The 20,567-nt window shown below is 44.0% G+C and overlaps 1 protein-coding gene across 4 annotated transcripts in view; it reads left to right on the top strand.

The window, feature by feature from the left end:
* Positions 1-748: 748 nt before the first annotated feature.
* Positions 749-20,567, top strand: part of flna (filamin A, alpha (actin binding protein 280)) — a 51,532-nt gene continuing 31,713 nt past the window's right edge. For all 4 annotated transcript variants that reach the window (XM_074682289.1, XM_074682287.1, XM_074682288.1 and 1 more), the window contains exons 1-2: positions 749-987; positions 8,011-8,496. In XM_074682289.1, coding sequence (XP_074538390.1) covers positions 8,127-8,496 — 370 coding nt within the window. In that variant the 5' untranslated portion in view covers positions 749-987; positions 8,011-8,126. The remainder of the gene's footprint in view (positions 988-8,010; positions 8,497-20,567) is intronic.

The following is a 20,567-nucleotide window of genomic DNA, read 5'->3' as shown; positions in this document are numbered from 1 at the left end:
GATGCACCAGAGCTGAATTTTGAGCTTTGTGGTAAAGACTGTGAGTATTAACATGCATCTGATGTGATAGTTTTTTATTTTTAATAAATTTTCAAAAATAAAAAAGTCATATTGTCATTATAGGGTGTTGTGTGTAGAATTTTTTTGATTAAAAAAATATTTAATTACATAAAATATCCATAGGGTGAACCATAGGGTGACTTTCTGGTTACATGGTAGGTGTAGACCTTAAGGTGCCCCTGTGTCTGCAATGTCGCTGAATGAGTCCCATCCAGCCAAAAGTTTAATGTTCTACTTTCCTTAAAGGTTAAAATCATCTCAGCCTCACCATAACCTCCCTCTTTCTCCCTCTCCTCCCTCACCCCTCACCTCTCCCCCCTCCATCCTCCCAGCAGACAGATGAACTGTGAGCAGAGGGCATGGCAGAGGCCGAACATTCCTGTTTCCTGAGCCAATGCTCAGCTGGAGAGAGCACACACACACACACACACACACACACACACACACACACACACACACACACACACACACACACACACACACACACACAAGAAGATGAGGATGTCTGCATACACATCTCCAGAGAATTAGAATAGGTTGGGGGGGATCTGGGCACAGCACGAGCCGCTCACATCATCCCATAAACCTGAAGGTGCGGTCATGACGTCATCCCTGTAAAAAAAGAGGCAGAGAGAGAGAGAAACACCCCCTGCTCCTCTTCATGTTTCTCCAGTTGACCAATTAAGGCTCTCGGTGAGAGAGGACCAGCGGAGGAATACCTCTCTCTCTTTCCTTCACAGCACCAGTAACACCACTGCGCCCGTTTCCCCCTCACTGGGACAGCACCGTGCGTGGGAAGGAAGGACCGGGACCCCGGTGCAGCGTGAACACACCCTCTGAGAGCAGAGCAGAGAGAGGGAGGGAGATCAGGCTGCTGAGCGCACTGACGGAGCAGAGACAGCGGAGCAGCGGAGGACCAGAGCACATGTGAGTAACTAGACTCAGGCTGAACTTTCTCTGGTTTCTAAACATGTGTGTGTGAGTGTGGGATGTAAGTGTGTGTCATAAAGTGTGCTCACTGTATGGTTCAGTTTGGAGCTCTGTAGGAGTGTTTGGACCGGGGAGGACTGCAGAGCCGGGAGACAGAGTCCCGGACTGTCCGGACCTCTCCCCGGGTGGTCTGCTGCGGCCACACCTCACGCTCTCTCCTCCTAACAGTGTGTGGAGTGAGCGCTGTAGTCAAAGAGGTGTGAGTGTGTGCGGTCAGGGTGTGTTAGAGAGGCAGGTGAAGGGAACCTGTCCTGGATGTCTGGCGCAGCAGCTCCTCCATCTCTTCTTTCTGACACATAAAGTTTGTTTATGTGCCAGCGCACGAGCACGAGTCGTGCACTGCAGCAGCATCTCTCCGGTGCAACAATTAGGGGCTCCTCACCAAATAAGGTAAAACACGGACTGAGGAGCTCTGCACCGGGGGGCAGAGCGGCGGACGCGTGCGCCCTCCGCCGCCGGGAGCAGGTCTCACACCGACTGAGGGACTGAAGGTTCAGCCTGTGTGTGTGTGTGTGTGTGTGTGTGTGTGTGTGTGTGTGTGTGTGTGTGTGTGTGTGTGTGTGTGTGTGTGTGTGTGTGTGTTAGCAAGGTTAACTGGCGTGTTAAAGGTGTGTTTTACCTGCGCGCTTCATACTGTTTATGTTGGATAAAAGAAGGAGCTGAAGTGTTTCTGATGGTTAATGTCATCAACAAGTTTATTTATGAAGCAACATTCACACTGATTTATAACAAACAAGATGAACAGCATCTGAAGAAATGCCACATCAAAGAAATATAAACATGATATTAATAATTATTTTAAAATGGAGAAAAGACAAGAAGACAAGAAAAAGCAAAATAGACAGACAAAAATAAGTTAAAAAAAAAAAAAAGTCCTCCATACTCATATACCCTTTAATGTGACACTTAAGGGCTTATTATCAAGACTACATATTTCTTATTAATAGAGGTGTCTCATTAAAATGCCTTATGACTTTTTTTCTGCAGATTTTGCAGGATTTAGTCATTTTCCGCCAAAGTGTGGAAAACTGGTCCTGGAGTTTGGGTGTGTTTTGGGACATAAGGATCTAAAATCAGGTGTCTGAGTCCAGAAACTAGAAGATAAAGCAACTTCGGGTCATGATGGAGACGTTTCTAAAATCTAGAATGATCAATATTTGGTCAATGTTTGGTTGACCAAAGAATCAAGATTAAGTCAAGCTGTTTGTAAGAATAAGAGTTAATAAAGAAAAATCTCCTCTATCTCTTTCTCGCAAACAGAAAACTTTCTGAAACCTATTTACCCAACATTTTTTTATAAATCCTCTTTAAAACACTTTTGTTCTTTGCATTGAGAAAACTAAGGATGCGGAAATGATGAAGAGACAAAAATCAATGTTATGTAGTCAGGGTGCTCAACGATACAGCGTGCAATATGACAATGAAAGCGTACAAAGTGGATGAAACAAAAATAGATATAGAATGATATCTGGAGCAACATTCGTCACATCATGAGGGTCATTAGAGCTGCTTTCAACAAGATTCTAACAGTAATGTTTTTTTTCATGCATCATTAAAATATTTAAATCCAAGATCCAGCTGATCTTGTTTATCCTGAAGGGTGGTCAGTGCCAAACAGCCATTATACAGACATTAGAGAGGAATGAAAAAACACTTAAAGGAATAGTTAAATAAGAGAACATCACACTGAGCTGCATGCTTAATGGTTGATACAGATGAAAGGATGGTCTGATCATCCTGCACGCTGAGAATGTTCTGCAGACTGAAGTGACATGTATGTTTCAGAGTTAATGGTGAAAATTGTTCTTATTAGAGCTGCAAAAAGAGACTGTCAGTGTCTGAAGATGTTTGTATGGTGGTCATGAATGCTTCAGGTGGATCTAATGAGGAGCAATGAATTCAAACAGTTTCAGAGGAAGTTTGCGCCCTTATTTTGAAAGTTTGAAAGTCTGTGGCCCTCAAACATTACAGCATTGTTAAAAACATTTTCCTTTTCATTTTGAGGTTGTCAAGTGTCTCAAAAACACAGCGGAGCAACCTGTGTGTGTGTGTGTGTGTGTGTGTGTGTGTGTGTGTGTGTGTGTGTGTGTGTGTGTGTGTGTGTGTGCGCGCGTGCACGCTCTCCTGATGTTTACTGACTCTGCAGGGTTATTACACAGAACATCCGAGGTGTGGGGAGATGAGAACACAAAAACCGAAATGTGTCCTCATTTGACACTCCTCAGACGACTGCCTTACCCAGCAAGTGCCATCCTACACACACACACACACACACACACACACACACACGCACACACACTTACATTTATATAGCCGCTGGCCACAGAACATAGGGGGAAAGCCAGAACTATGCTGCAATCTGAGTGTTTGACTCACTCTCACCACACATCACCCTATGTGTGTGTGTATGTGTGTGTGTATGAGTGTGTGTGTGTGTGGTTAGCAGTGAGCGTGCAGAGCTCATCACACTTCCTCTGCAGGCTCTGATGCCTTGGGTGTGGTGAGGGTGATGATGATGAAGAGCTGTTTGTAGCTCAGGGTGGTTCTGGTTTGACTCTGGTTTCACTGCCAGATAATCCTGTTTATATAATCTGATCTAATTTAATTTAATTTATCCTAATTGAATTTAATTTAATACACCTACCTATCTAATTATCTAATAATGTACCACTTTGTCCAGTGGGGGCGCCATATCCACCCTTGCAGAAAGCTCCTCACAGAAGCTTTAACAGAGAGTAAAGCGTCTCTCAGTGAATCTCTTACAGGAGCTCACATCTGACTGATTTTCTCATGACTTCATGACTCACTAACACACAGAAACTTGAACTTGAGCTCCAAACTTTTCCTCGTCTCAGCGAGCTTCTCGTTGATCCAGGAAATGAAGCTCGTTGGTCTGTTTCTCTCTCTGTTAGTGTTGGCTGAAGTTCCTGACGTGGATTAAAGTTTATAACTGAGTCCTCCAGCTGTTTGGATCAGAGTCCACAGGCTCTCTGTGAGTCGACATGGAGCTGCTTTAGTCCTTTTTAATGACATATTGTGTTCTGGCTCTCTCTTACGTAACTGAACTTTTATAATCAGAGATGTACCATCCTCAGGGGGCAGCTTTCAGCAAGGAGGAAGTAATCTCTATACAGGGCTCAGAGAGGATCCAGATCACTGTACACAGACAGAGAGACCTCAGACTCCTTCATCACACTCATTAACACAGAGTCAAGATAAAAAAAAGACAGAGAGGGCAGAAAGGGAGAGAGGTTAGTAGGTTAGAGAGAGGGAGGGAGGTGGGGAAGGAGCAAGGTTTTAAAGGAAGGTAAGTCTTTGAGGAAAAGTAGGATGTGAAGTAGGATGTAAGGTAAGTATGAAGAAAGGAAGGAAGGAAGGAAGGAAGGAATGTAGCCAGGGAGGTATGAAAGAAGGAAGAAAGAGGTTTTCAGGGAAGTATGAAGGAACAAATAAAGGAGGGTACTGAGGGAGGTATAAGGAAGGAAGGAAGGAAGGAAGGAAGGAAGGAAGGAAGGAAGGCAGGCAGGTATTGAGAGAAGTATAAAGGAAGTAAGGGAGGAAGAATGGGAGGTTGGATGGAAGGAGGTATGAAGGATGGAAGGAAGGAAGGTTGTATGTAAGAAGGTATGAAGGAAGGAAGAGGGAGGGAAGGAAGGAAGGTATTGAGAGAAGTATAAAGAAAGTAAGGGAGGAAGGAAGGGAGGTTGTATGGAAGGAGGTGTGAAGGAAAGAAGGAAGACAGGTATTATGGCAGGTTTGAAGGAACAAAGGTATTTGGGATGGAAGGAAGGAAGGAATGAAGGAAAGAGGCAGGGAAGAACAAGCAAGTTTGGAGAAAGGTAGTAGGATAGTAGATAGGAAGGTTACTTGGTAGGTAGTAAGGTGGTAAGGTATGTAAGGAAGAAAGGGAGAAAGAAAGAAAGAAAGAAAGAAAGAAAGAAAGAAAGAAAGAAAGAAAGAAAGAAAGAAAGACCTTGTGTTTTCAAACAGATTAAAACTTACAAATATTCATGATAAAAGCTGGATTTTTTTCTGAAAATAAAATTTAATATAAAGGGTCTCTTATTTATTTGCAGCTTTTCTGTCATCCCTGATGACAATCAATAAAGAGTTTTTTTGTTTGTTTTCTGGGCCTTTGCTTTGACAGAAGGGTAACTTTAGATCCTGCCTTCAGGGGGATAAGAAAACATTAATAGGCATTCTACAGATATGTTTGGTAGATTTAACCATTATTAAAATCATCTAAAAAGTAAGAACGAGCAGAAAGTCTTACAGTAGATGCAGACAGAAAAAAAGTGTTGATTAAAAAAAAAAGCAGAGGAGCAGAAAGGGAGGAGCTGGTGGTTGCAGTATCATCAGTGAACGCTAGATGGAGGCAGAGGAACAGCTCAGTCTGACTCAGTGTAACGTGTCCTCAGCTCCCTCTGACCCACCCTGACTGTGTGTCTCCTGTTTGTTTGACAAATTCCTCTCAAACAATAGAAACTCCCTGAACAATTGAGTAGGGGAGACTTAACGCTGCCTCCTCTTTATGACAAACTTTTTTGTTTCGGTCTTTTTTCTTTCTTTCTTTTCATCCTGCAAAACATTTTATTTTGATTTTTAAATCATTTAGCTGCTGTGGTGAGTTCATGAGTAATAAAATCTGTGAACGGGGCAAATTGCACATCTTAGGGATTCTCTAGGATGTCTGAGTCTGTCCTATTGATTCAAACAAACCTGCAGAGAATGTTAAAACAAGCTGCTGCCAGTGTGTGTGTGTGTGTGTGTGTGTGTGTGTGTGTGTGTGTGTGTGTGTGTGTGTGTGTGTGTGTGTGTGTGTGTGTGTGCATTAATGAAGCTCTTTTATTGGGGGGGTTATTAAGGCGGGGGGGGGCTCTCGGGGTTGTTATGGGGGTGAGGGGCATTCTTCAGATTCTCCCTTGACCAGACACATATACACCCTTACCACACACACACACACACACACACACACACACACACACACTCACACACACACACACACACACACACACACACACACACACACACACACACACTGTGGCTCTTGGCACTGAGCTCCTTATTTAGTCAAAAGCTGCAGAGTCACATCTCTGCTTGTCTCTGATCTGTTTCTCACAGAAGAAGTATGCACATAAACATATGTTCAGCTACATTTATAAATGCAGAAGAAGAAGAATTTCCACATGTGATCTCACATGAGTAGTGTGACATGTTAAAGTATCACTGCATGAAGACGTATTAATGTTATATTTCTGGAGCAGCAGTGGAAATATTGTGACTTTTAGTCTCTGAAATGAGTCAGTATTTTTTTTTTACTTTAAAAAAATCTACATTTCCTGTAATTAACCCTGAGTCTGCCATCATTAGAACTAACTGACAGTTAACTACTCTCACATTTTAATCATCATGATGCAGATTTCCTGGTAACTTCATGAAATGTCAAGCTGTCTGTCTGCTGAAGATTCTTGAAGCTGGAGCCTTTTTCTCTCTGAAGGGGACACTTGTGATGTTTTGGAGTTCCCCTGAATGAACCAGCAGCACAGACAGAACAGATCAGGGAACAAAGACAGAACCACCACACAACCATTTTTTTACCACAAGGAAAAACAAAATGTGAAATTTGTTTTCATAATCTTGAATATTCTTCATGTTTGAGGTTCTGATAACATGCTACTTTTGATAAAGTTGACGGATTACATGTTTATTCAAATATCAGTGGTAGGTTTTTGAAAGTCCAACATGTCATTACTATCAAAAAAGTTCAGAAAATAAAGAATCAAGTTGCTATTCCTTGCATGTCCTAATGGCAAAGTTCCCTTTTTGTTGTTTTGTGTGTGTGTGTGTGTGTGTGTGTGTGTGTGTGTGTGTGTGTGTGTGTGTGCGTGTGTGTGTGTGTGTGTGTGTGTGTGTGTGTGTGTGTGTGTAATAAAAAAAAATTAAATTAAAAAATTAAAAAAAAACTGCGGTTCCCTGACTGTCCACTAAAGTTGCTCCAGTAGTCAAACAGTATCTGGTAGACATTCGTTGTGGTATTTGTGGTATTAGATTGTCAAAGGTGAGTTATCTCTAAACAGCTGACCAAGATGATTCTTCTTCCAAATTTACAAACAATCAATTTACAACTAGTTCACACCAAATCCCCTGTCAGAATACCAAATTAAATTTTTTCCCTCAGTGACAGGACTGATATCAGTCTGTGTGAAACACCTGACTCTGCTGAGGAACAATAGACAAGATCTGAGGTCAGAGACTCAGTGTAACCTGTGTGAAGTTAAGACTGCACACACACTGAACTGAGGCACAGATTTAGGCTCTGTACATGAGAACTCATGTGTGTATTGCTTTCACACACAAACAGAAAGACGTGACCTTATGAGGAGCCTCGGGTCCCTGCAGACAGATCAGATGTTTATTTCTCTCTGTCTCTGGGGAGCAGAAACATGAACACGAGATGAGATCATTTCTTAAAAGAAGTCTGATGGAGGATGTGACAGTCAGAGCATCACTGCTGACATGTGGGGATGAAGAGGAGGATGAGGAGGGAGGGTTTGGGTTCAGAAAGTGATGCAGAAGAAACTTTTCCTGCAGATTTAAAACTCTGAAACATGTGAACCATCAGGAGAAAGAGAGTCCATCCCTCCCTGAGGTATGCAGGCATCACAGTGGACTGTATCCCTGCTCTCAGAGTTAAAGAGTACGCATAGAGGGAGGAGATCTCTGTCTCCCCCACAGCTCCAGTTAGTCTGAGCTTAATGGCTACCATCTTTCACTCTGAGTCAAGCGTGACTCATTGTTTTCTGGACATGAAAAAGTGTCTCACATGCAAACATATCATCAGTTTGATCCAGAGTGACTCCCTTTCTGCCTGAACCTCCTCCTCCTCTCAGCAGAATCTCTGTCTCCGGGCTATAAGTCTCTCTCATGTTCTCTCCTTCTTTCTTCTGCTCTTCCCCTCAGACACAGACAGCACACACAGCGAGAAAGAGAGGGAGCGAGAGGGAGCGGCCACGCAAAGCTCAGAGACTCCACCCAGAAAGCAGCCAGCGAACCGAGAGACAGCCGAGCCCATAAAAATGAGCGGATCACACCCCCGGCTCCACCAGAGCGCCGCGCCCGCTTCCAACGCTCTCTCAGCGGACAAGGACACAGAAATGCCCGCCACGGAGAAGGACCTGGCCGAAGACGCGCCGTGGAAGAAGATCCAGCAGAACACGTTCACGCGTTGGTGTAACGAGCACCTGAAATGTGTCAACAAGAGGATCGGGAATCTGCAGACGGACCTGAGCGACGGGCTGCGGCTCATCGGGCTCCTGGAGGTCCTGTCTCAGAAGAAGATGTTGAGAAAGTACAACCAGAGGCCCACCTTCCGCCAGATGCAGCTGGAGAACGTGTCGGTGGCGCTGGAGTTCCTGGACAAGGAGAACATCAAGCTGGTGTCCATAGGTGAGTCACAGATGGAATGAATGAGTGCAGACTGCCTCATGTGCTTCAGCCAGGTGACTTCTCCTCCTGCTCTGTCTCTGCACAGCTTTTCTTTGAACTGATGGGCAGTGACAGGCTGCAGGGTCAGAGAGAGTGAGAGGGAGGTGGTGCATGTGTTGATGTCTGCAGAGCTGCAGAGAGCTGAGCATGTTCCTGAGAGGAGAAAACTTCTCAAACTCCTGTTAGATAAGAGCTCAGAGTGGTTTCAGGCAGGAGTCCTCGCTGCAGCTTTTGTCTCTGCGTCCACTTCATGCTTGTTTTGGGAGGAGGGGGTCTGACTGCAGGGAGGCCCCCGGCTCTCTGTGTTCCCCTGCTGCCTGAGCTGGGCCGGGCTGGGCAAAACTCTGTGGGCCAGGATGTGATTCAGGCCTAGTGGGACAGGAGGGCTGATCCTACACACACACACTCTGTCTCTCACTCACACACACAGGCAGACACAGGGCTATTGTCTGTGCTCATGTCGTGCAGAGGGGCGGGGGGCTCAGCAGCATTAGACAGGACTTGGCCCACACTCAGTGACATAAAACTGGGTTTAATGGGCTCTGCCTGCATGCAGCTGCTTGCACACTCACATCACCCATCAGTGTGCAGTTTCTGTCACTCTGAGAGTGATTTAAAGCCACTCTGAGATCAGCTGACGTCCCACTGTGTGATGAACACCCTGCAGAAAGTTTGGGACTTGTGTTGAAGCGACTCCAAAGTCCTGTTGGTTTAAATTCTGCTGGTTGCACAAGAGTGAGTAAAGATGTGTCACCTTCACACACCTGGGTTAGAGTGAGACACTCGGCCCCCCTGTGACAAAAACCTTCATCAGCAGAGGTCTGATGGAGAGGAAGAGGTGTGTGTGTGTGTGTGAGTCAGAGATGAGTGTCTGTCCTGTCCTGTAGGAAGGGAGGGGTGTGTGTGTGTGTGTGTGTGTGTGTGTGTGTGTGTGTGTGTGTGTGTGTGTGTGTGTGTGTGTGTGTGTGTGTGTGTGTGGATCAGTGCATGATTTCCACACATTCACACTTGTTCTGCTTCCTGCTGCACACAACAGGAGAGGTGAAGATTCTAAAACAAAGGTCTTAAAACTTTTCTTAAAGTGCTGATGTCAAGTGTGCGATCAGAAATGTAGAGATACAAGAAGGTGGAGACAGAGCGCTCACTCTGTCTGAAAAAATGAAGACTTTTCAGCATCTCTCTGATTTAATATCAGCTGACCGCTTGACCAAACTTTGCTCTAAGCCGTCCTGGTCAGCACCCTGACTGTGTCTGTCTGTCTGTGTCCATCTGTGTGTGTGTGTGTGTGTCTGATCCTGCAGCTGACTCACCCTCACCCTAAATGCTCCTCTTGACTCATGTAATCTGAAGATGAGAGAGAAGCTCTTTCTCTCCTCGTACTTCCTCGTTTCGTTGCAGAAAGTGGACACACCCAGCAGCAACCCTCACCACAAATTACTAAACTGCATCAGCTCCCTCCTTCTTTCCTCCTCTGCTTCCTTTCACCAGAACTATTCAAACTTTTAGTTTCACAACATGTCTTTTCTTTGAGATAAAAAGTTGACTTTTCACTCTATTTCCCTTTTTTCTATGAATCTGGACGTCCACGCCTCTTCCTCTCCTTATCTTTACATTCCTGCAGAAAGTTAACAATCAGTGATACGCAAGAGTGCTCAGAGTCATTTACTGCACCCATTAACCACAGCTTCATCAAATGCATGAATTTTGTCTTTTTGAAACCAAATGATTCTGAGTTTGGGGAGAGACAAACATCCAACCAGCCAACAAATTTCACCTACTCCCTGAAGCAGAAATGAATCCGTGCAGGAAAAAAAAAAGTTTAATTTTACACTCAGGGGTGAGATATGGAAAGCTAACAATAAATACAAAGGTGAATCAGCAATTTGTTAGCTTAGCTTAGCTTAGCTTAGCATTCATACCTGTAATAAGAGAAAACAGCCCCTTTAACTGCCCACATTTTAATCTTTTAATGCAGCGTGGTCACTCCAGTGGTCGGAAAGTGTTGACTGAAAAAGGCATCAGTTTGGCCCCGTTTCCACCAAGCAGTTCAGTTCTGTTCATCCCAGCACAGCACCCATTTAACGGCCTTTCCACTCACTGATCCTGGGCCACATCCCCATATAACCGAGACAAGCCTTCCCACTTTTGCCACCCTTCCTTTGGGATGCCAAAGATTGGTGCCGATCTGATCTTGGAAGGTGGAGCAACACACTGCAGACCATTGATTGGTCGAAAGAATCGTCACTTACCGCACAGCTGTGGCTGTATTTCTCCTGGCGGCACACAGTCTTCTCTGAAACAAAGCTTGATTGCACTTTGTATCAAAGAGCTACATGCCAATCACAGAGAGGGCGAAATGCTGTATGTCTTCCATCTATACTCTTTGTTTACTGTGTTGCATTTTTCTTCTTCGTTGGATTTATTAGCGGGGTAAACTGTGTCGCACTGCTATGGTGTCACGCTATTATTTAACCGATGCGATTTTTGGCACCCGGCTTACACGCCGCCTACCACAAGGGGGCACAGTTTGCTGTGGAAACGCAAACAGAATCAGGCTTAACCGGACCCAACCATGCCAAACCGTACTGAACCGAACTAGACTGCTTGGTGGAAACGCGGCTCTATCCAGTTAATCAGATGTCGGTAAGTCATTCCCTGAAGTGCCACCCACTGGCCAGATGTTGTAGGTGCAGCAGAAATATCTCAGAATCAAGATGACGACAGAAAGTCAGAAATATCTTTATATCTCAAAGTCTGATTCTAAAAAAATCCTGACAGGTGGATGTTTTTGTAACATCAAAAATAAAAAAATATATGTTTAATTTACAGATTTTAGGTTGAATAAAATTATGCTAAATGATCAAAAAAGAAAATAAGAAAATAATTAAATCTATTTGGCTGCCGAGACTCTGCTGGTTTTAAGAAAATTGATGTAGAGGGACTTTTCTACAGATCGATTAATTATTGTGTCAATTTCATTGAGCGTGTTCCTAAAGGTAAATCTCCAATCTATAGTTAATCCAAACAGATTTGCTCTCTAACAAAGCGTCTGCTGTCATGCTGACAGCCTGCCCCTTCGGATGACACGTCTGTAACATTTTAAAACTTATAGGCATAAAACAGAAAAACATCACTTTCCATGTTTTCAGAAGTAAAAACCTGATTTAAAAATCTCATCCTGTTGCTGAATAATTCCTATCGGAAAGAGTTAAAACAGAAACCTCAGCCGTCCCTCTTCAGCTCTTTAAACATCATGCTGTATCTTGTTTGTTTATTCCACACAAAAAGACAATTAAGAATAACATTTGTGGTTTCACTGGCAGCGCAGAGCCAACCTCAGTGACTTCCTGGAAGTTTCTGCACCAAGCCAAGAAATAGTCCCCCCCCACAGCCTTGTTAAATCACAGTCTGCCTTTGTTTCACCTCGGTGTTCGTGCCCATAGGACTGCGAGGAGTAACGTGTCGTTTATTGAGCCTCAGAGGAGTTAGATTGGGGACTTAGTCTGCATCAGACTTCCTGATAAAAGATCAGATCCACAAGGTACTCAGTTTCTAAAAATATCAATCAAAAGGAGAGAAAATGACGCCTAACATGGGTGCTGACAATCTGACAACTACAGCAGACTCGGGAAGGAGCTCAGAGTCATTTCCGGCTTATGGGGTTAAAAACAGGGCCCATTACGGCGTACATCATATCTCTGTATTGTTAATCTTTAAAATCAAACTAAATTCATGTTAAAAACAAACACACAAACAACCTGTTTGCACACCATGTGACCTCTTCTGAGTTCTGCGTCTGTCCTCCCACACCGTGGCAAACATCAAACCTGCTGCAACAGCCATGTTTAAGTTAAGAGATGGATAAAAGAACGAACAGCTGATAAGAAGTTGAAGCCAGTAGCAGCTGAGTTTAACTTAGCTTAGCTTAGCATAAACAGCCCAAGCAGAAACAAACAGCTGGACTGAATCAGACCTAAAATTTAGACCAAGTCCTGCAAACATCATCTTTTTTATTTTTCTCTTCGGTCTGTGTTAAAACCAAACAGACCCACACTTAATTATCTCCTGGAAGCTGCTGCACCCTGCACTTTACGTATATATTTTTTGGTCTTCATGCTAAACTTAGCTAATCGTGGCAGTAATTTACTGTTAATCCCCACAGGATTAGATATTTAACACTCTTAGAGTGTCAGTTTTTAACCTAATAATTTGTTTTCCAGATATAATGATTAAAACTCCTACAGCTTACACAGATTTATTACAAAACACACACACACAAAATAAAAATGAAGGTAAACTCTTTGCATTGATTGTTCCAAAGATGCATGGAATCTTCATAAACCTGTCCACAGCTCAGAAGTGACCAGAAAAGAGTTGCTGAGTTCGATCTTGTTGTCTAAATCTGAAAACATCATAAAGTCTATTTTCTGACACACACTCACTGACCTCCTGGAAGTATCTGCACCCTGCCAGGAAATAGTCTCCACCAAGCTGCAGAGAAACCTCAAATGGTCTTTGTTACACCTCAGCATTTTGGCCTGGACTCTCAGAGAGGAAGTTTTATTTTCTCTTAATGGTTTTCAGATGTATTACACTTCTTTCTCTATCACAAGGTCGAGCTGTTTCACTCTCTATGCTCAGGTAGGTTAGTGTTCACCTGAGGTCTGCACAGCACAGTGTCACTGAAACAGAGCTGGGACTCGAGTTCAGGGTGTGAGGGACCAAGTTTGGGTGTGAGCTTGAGAGAAGAGATTTTTCTCCTAACAGACACTTCAGCTCTCGCTCTGCAGTCCAGTGTTCAGAGTGTTGATGATGTTTGGACCTGACAGGTACTCCCTCCTCCTCTCCCCCTCTCCCACCTCTTCCTCTCTCTGCTGTGGTGACCAGGCCCTCATGACCTGGCAGCAGCAGCAGACACATGATTACAGTGAGAGAAGTGTGTTCAGTCCACACAAAGGTGTGAGTGGGACAGACTGTGAGCACACACACTCTGCCTGTCCATGAATGTATGTGTGTGAGTGTGTCTGTGTGTGTGTGTGATGTCCTCAGATGCGAGGACTTTATCTCTCTGTTGTTTTGTGTAGAGACAGCTGATGAGCATTTTCCATCACCATGTTTGAACATGCTCATCCAACTCACCTGGCATCCTTGTGAGTGTGTGTGTGTGTGTGTGTGTGTGTGTGTGTGTGTGTGTGTGTGTGTGTGTGTGTGTGTGTGTGTGTGTGTGTGTGTATGTATGTGTGTGTGTGTGTGTGTGTGTGTGTGTGTGTGTGTGTGTGTGTGTGATGAAGCTCACACACACTCAGCCGTGTGTTCCTGTAATGAAATAATGATGTCTTTGTGTCAGCCTGTCGTCAGCAGCATCTTTAAACACACAGCGTCCTCTGAGCCTGACTGAGCCTGTGAGCACTGTGTGGAAACACAACGAGGGCAGAGATCGAGCCAAAACTCTCCCAGTCCTCGGCCTTTGGTGCAGGATGTTCAACACAGAGAAACACGTGTGTGTTTGTGTTGGTGTGTGTGTGTCAGTGAGTGTGTACCTGATGATCCCCGACAGTGCCTGCGAGCACAGCAATGCAGGTTGAGACAGACGTCTGTGTGGCAACAACCACCCGTCTCCTCCTCTCAGGGTGTTACATAATATAGAAATGTGCTCCTTAGAGGAGATAAACCTGCAGCAGTTATCTCCTCTTTATAAACCAGGTCTAAAACTGAGACCTGCATTATCCTGAGATTTCTTAGAGTGAAAGAGAAAAAAATGTATCACTCTTTTAGGACAGGAAAAGTAAACCACAGACTCTGATGCTGCATGCTTTGTGTGGCTAACGTGGCCACCACTTCTGGGTCGCACTAGTCTTAAGCCCAATATCACACTGACTACATCTCCAGATTATCTCAAATCCTCAAGCTTAGGTGAATAAACCTGAGCTGTTCTCTCACCCTGAAGTGTGTCTGTTCAGAGCTTTACAAAGAAGAAAAAAAGATTTTCTGTTCGAGTCCTGTTTTAGACAGAGAAACCGCAACACTGTCCTCTGAGGACAGGAGAGTTAAACCAGAGCTCAAATTATGGCACCAGTGGTGTTTAACTGCCAGTCTTCTCACCTTTTGTAAGATAATTAACACTCATATATCAGTTACAAAGTTTGGTGGTTGTTACGTTACTTTTAATCAATGCGTGAGCTCGTCACTTTGCAGAATGATAAACAGATTAAAACAACACATCTGTCTTAATTCACAACTAATGAGACACATCTTTGGCGGGCAGAGTGATCATGCTCATGGGAGATGTAGTTTAAAAAAACAGACAAGACTTCTGAGTTCATCCAGAGGGGGCGCCAGAATCAACAATAACAGTGGGAATACACGAGATGCTCTGCTCAGTTGCGTGTTGACTCAAGGCATCAGCTCACACTGGCTGCGAGTTCAGTCCGCCACATTGCAGGACACAACACAGCTTGGGTTGCAAGACCAAGAAGTTCCCACGCTTCCCAATCCATTGATAAGCCTCTCTTTATTCATAATGGGCTGTAAAACCTCAAACCTGTTAAATCCTGGTATGGCTCTGTTTGTTTTGTTGGTTTGTTGTGGTGGTTAGGACAAATACTGGGCGCTCTTAGGTAGTTTCCATGCACACCTTCTTGCCTCGCTTAGTCCTCTTTTTGTTCAATTGACACATCACAGCCCCGCCATCTCTCAAGACTAGGACGGCTGTGTATATGCTGCAACCTGCCAGAGCAGGGATGCAGCTGGACCGCAACAAAGTGGATCCAGAGTAAGTTGACACGTTGACTTACCCACTTTGAGCCGATGCTGTGATGGAGCAGAGCCAAACCAGAGACACATCTGGTGAAATTGGGGCTCAGGTGAAAACTCCTTACAGAGGCTGTCTCTAAACCTAAAAGCAGCAATTTTTAACATTTCTGTTCAAAGAATAAAAAGCACAGCTAACAGACCATTAAAGTAACCGGAGTCTGATTGTATTTCAATTGTTAGCGAGGTGCAACTGAGCTGTTTAAGGTTTCCTTCAGCATATTTTGCTTAAGAAATTTTCTGTCATATCCCCTGCAGGCTGCAGCGACAGAGGCAAAGTGCTCAGAGGTTTGAAGGTGTGCAGAGACACCTGGATTTATTAGAGAGACAAGAGGGAGGTTGTTGAGTAATCCTCAGTGAACGGTTTGTTCTCTGCAGTCATATTTAGCCTGCAGCTGAAGCCGTGACTCTTACAACTCATATTCACCGAAAACACATCCACCTGTGCTGATTCACCTTGGATTGTCAGAATTGGACAAGAAGAGTTTCCATCCACATTATGGTGATGTTTCCAGGTTTGCATCTTACGTCTCTGATGCATTAAAATCTAAAGGAAGCAGAAAACTCACTCTGCATTCATTGTGATGTGGGAGAGTCCTGCACAGATTTGTGAAGTTTGCACAGTTTGTAGTTCACCTGTGCAGCAGCAACATTACACTTTGGAGCATGTAAACTTTGTTTTGCTTCCACAAGCTTCCTTTGTGAGCTCTAACAGGTCAGAGAAGTAATGTAGCTCGCCTTGGTCTCTTAAACGGGTATGAGTTTTCACAGAAACACTTAAAAACAACTACCTTTTTTACACCAGTTTAACCTTTCTGAGGGGGCAGTAAGAAGTGCAGAGGAGAAGAGCATGTATCAAACATGACCATTTGAAAGTAGGGATGGTATTTTCCTCTCAGAGCGGTCAAAATGGATCACTTCCTGTCCGCTCATTATCATCAGCATGACTTCCTGTCTGAGGGGAGGTGGGGGTGGATCCTGAGGATTAGCACAGTGAACATTCCCCTTTCACTTCACTGGAATTCAGACTATTACATTACATCAGAGCTGGAGACCTGCCCCGTCACTCTCCACCACCCCCTGCCTCATGTTCACACTGAAAACATGCAGACATGGAGACACACACTGTGTCACTGACACACAAATCTGCAGCTGTGATGTTCTCCACCACAGACATTAAAGACGACAGTCAGAGTTTGACTTTCTGTCTTTGTGTTTAAAGATTTGAACCTCCAAACAGACTCCGTTTAGGAGCCAAGACCAGGTCTGGAGAAACTTTGTCCCTGCTCTTATGTTGGATGTATTTTCTGTGTTTCCAGGAAACAAACAGAGGAGTAAAGCCGTGTGGTGTTTATTAAACCTCCTCCTCTGTGTCCTCCTCTCTCCTCATGTTCTCTCTCTTCTGTCCTCTCTGAAATGAACTCATCTCAGCAGCTCCTGTTGTCACTGCGGGCGTTAAAAATGCCCCACACAGCACTTTTCTCAGCCTGTTCTCCTCTCTTTTCTTTCTTGGCCCTCCTCCCCCACCACCTCCTTTCCTTCCCCCATCTTCCCTCCTCCTTCCTCCTCCCTCCTCAGTCTGTAATAAGAGCTCAGGGAATGGGAGGGCTGCCAGGATCCAGTTTGCTTCTGCCCTTTTAAGGCTAAAAAACCAGGAGGAACTTTTTCCAGCGGAGGGAGTGAAGGAGGAGAGCGGAGGGAGGGAGGGAGGATGACTGGAAGGAGTAGAAAGGAAGAGGAGGAAGTGTAGTAGCTCCAGTGTGGCTTGTTGCGTGGAGTCAGAGGGGGGAGGATGGGGGAGGACAGGGGAGGAGAGCGAGAGCTGCAGGTCAGAAAATATGTTCAGGATGTTTGAGGATACCGGGTCGTGTCAACGCTGCAGAGAAAATGTTCACCAGTGTTTTAACACAGGTCACGGTGTGTGTGTGTGTGTGTGTGTGTGTGTGTGTGTGTGTGTGTGTGTGTGTGTGTGTGTGTGTGTGTGTGTGTGTGTGTGTGTGTGTGTGTGTGTGTGTGTGTGTGTGTGTGTGTGAGATAAGAGCAGGGTGGAATGTGTGACATTTCCTCTCAGTGTTCAGTCTGACCGGGTTCTGATCACTCCAGTGACTCCTTCTTTTCCAGCCATGACTTGTGTGTGTGTGTGTGTGTGTGTGTGTGTGTGTGTGTGTGTGTGTGTGTGTGTGTGTGTGTGTGTGTGTGTGTGTGTGTGTGTGTGTGTGTGTGTGTTTGACTTAGAACACTTGACCCTCTGAATATCAAAGAAGTCTTCCTGAGTCCAGTCTAACATTTTCCTCTTCTCTCTGTTTATGCCATTCATCATGAAGAACAGATTAAACTCAGACATTTGATGTTTAAGGAATCAGGCAGGCAGCTTTTACTGAAATATAGCATATATGATATATAGTCTGTCAACTGTCTTTCTAAAGGCCTGAGATCAGTGCATCTGCTGGAGCTGAAGGAGAGGAGCAGGATATCAAACACGTCTCTGCCACAGCCATATTTTTAAGAATCATCATCATAACCCTGCCTTCTTTTAAGACAATCGCTGTGTCTCTTCATCTCACCTCCTCTGATGTTGTAGTTGTGAGGGACAGCTGAATGCACAAACCAGTAGACACAGATGTGACGCCTCTGATTGGTTAATCTGCTCAGCAGATTGTTGTAGTGTCCTAACCGCTGTCTGCAAACTGCGACATGATATCATCCCTCTTGACAACAACTACTCACAAGCTCTGGATTGATAAAATAGTTTGCTGCAGATGCGAAAATAAAATGAAGTCTGTTATCCAACCTCCTCTTTTTCCTCAAAGTGAGCTCCTTTATGTTCCTGTTACCATAACAACCGTTGGAGTCAGAGTCCAGGGAAGACAAACACACATACCATCAATCTGTCAGAGATTTTACAGATGAAACAACCTCCACCTCCTCCAGACGTTAATAGAGGATCTTCATGCTGATTGGATATCACAGCACTAATGAGTTGCTAATTGCTTAGTTTAATTGGTTATTAGACACTTACAACTCAGACAGCTGTTGTTAGCATGTTAGCATGTAACTGAGTGTGTTAATGTGCATCTGTCAGTCCTGTAAAGCTCAAACACAGACACATTATTGGTCTGATATTTAGTCCGATCGCAGTCAGTTAGCAGCTCCCAGCTGTCAGTCAAAGAGGCCACGCCCCCTCATTATACACACCTGCAGGCCCTGATATCAGCAGAGTGTCTGATCTGTTTGATCGCCTGAAACTATACATTTGTTACTACAAGATCTAATCTAAGTGATTCTGGCTTTTAAAACTCTCTTCTTACACAACACAAAGAACGAATACCTCTCAGACAAGGTTATAATAGTTAACTAAAACAAAACTAAAAAGGAAAACTAAAATTTAAAATACATTGCAGTTAACTCAAATTAATAAAAACTAGAAAAGAAAACAAAAACGATAAGTAAACTAAAACTGTATCTTGTGTTCACAAAACTAACTCAAACTAACTAAAATTAAAGACAAAATGTCCTTAGTTATAGTTTTTGACAATATTGATAGCCTTTAGGATGTAAATTAATCCGACACATTTTCCCGACCATTTTTCCGACAATTTTCGGCAGTTGTCAGCGCTGTACGGCACCATCACAGCGACGCACTGAGACGTGCTTGTTTACTGCACTGACTGGCTGTGCGCTGTGCTGCGACAAAACGTAGAGGAGCAATGAATCAGAGCATCTGTAATAGTTTAATTTCATCTAAGTCTGACTTTATTGTTACAGAGTCCAAGTTTCTAATTATTTAAGCTCATATTATATTGTTTTATATAATTTATGTTTTTATTATTTTTATTTAATTCATGTTAACAGTATTTTATATAATTAATGTTTAAATTTTTATATTAAGTTTATGTTATTTTCTTGTGTTTAAGGCAGCAGCCAACAGTTCAGTATCAGCATTGACTGAGCAGTGAGCAGTATGTTGGACTTGAAAATAAACAGTATTACAAAATATTTACTCTGACCTTTTTGAATCCTTCACCTGGTTAATAAGGTATGAAAAAAACTAAAACTAAACTAAAACTAAACCTTGTTGCAAAAATTAAAACTAAATAAAAACTATAATGCCTGCTCTAAAACTAATTAAAACTAAACTGTAATGGAAGATAAAATGTCCTACTAACTTAAACTAAACTATAATGACAAATCCAAAACTATTTTAACCTTGCGCTGAGGGACTCTGAAGGACTCTGAGGGACTCTGAAGGACTCTGAAGGACTCTGATGGACTGGAGCAGACCTGGGCAGAGACCTGATCGGCCCTCTTTCTCCTCTCTCGGCTTCTCAGATTAATCTGATCCAGATGCTGCAGCTCGACCTGAATGTTGTGCAGCGTCTCTTCCTGCTGCTGTCATCCCTCTCGCCCCCCTCCTCTCTGAGTGGCTGGGATCAGGTCAAGCAGGGGGTCAGGGGGTGCGATGATGTCATAGCGATGTCAGGGGGGGGCTGCTGCAGCGGCGAGCCAAACAGATGACTCATGGGAGATTTGGGGCAAAATGAGCATCAGCTATAGACACGCACTCCCTCTAAAGGGTGGCACACACGCACACACTCTTATGACTCCCTCACACACACACACACAGTCGCACACCCTTGTACAAAAGGGCAGGGGGTTTATGAGTCAGCAGAGGGGAGTCTGCGGCGTCTGTGTCCGTATATGGGCTCCATCAGGCTCGCTGCTCTGTGGTCTGACGGGAATGTTTGCAGATTCCTCTCATGTTTAGTGGCTTTGTGTTTGTGTGTGTGTGTGTGCTGCTCTTTGACTCACACACACTCACACACACACACAATCTGAGCATGAGTTTATCTCCTAACAAACACTGAGAGGAGGAAGGGTGCAGGTTGAGATGAGAGAGTTTGAATTTTAGCAAAAAAAATTAAGGAAATTCAAACTTTTAATCTCAGTGATCCATCATTTCTCTCCACCTCTCAGCTGAAGATACAAAGACTTTATGGATGATAGAGATGTTCTCCTTTCCCTCCCTCCTTCCCAGTGTTTGTGCTTGCTGACAGGCTGCTATGTGACACACCTTCACCTGAGCTGATCTACATTCCTGCAGCGTGTCCCAGCCTGTGGTCCTTGTGCACGCTCTGCTAACACCCTCCAATCAGAACACATGAATTTATACCCATCACTTTCATCTTTTATGACTTTGGGCGACATTTCTCTGGTAGCATTTT

Source organism: Halichoeres trimaculatus, unplaced genomic scaffold, assembly GCF_033239565.1.
Source record: "Halichoeres trimaculatus isolate MK-OKI-2021-1 unplaced genomic scaffold, fHalTri1.1 fHalTri1_scaffold_11, whole genome shotgun sequence".
Classification (NCBI taxonomy): Eukaryota; Metazoa; Chordata; class Actinopteri; order Labriformes; family Labridae; genus Halichoeres; species Halichoeres trimaculatus.
Note: the sequence above shows the minus strand (reverse complement) of the source record. Positions and strands in the feature narration are given on the sequence as shown.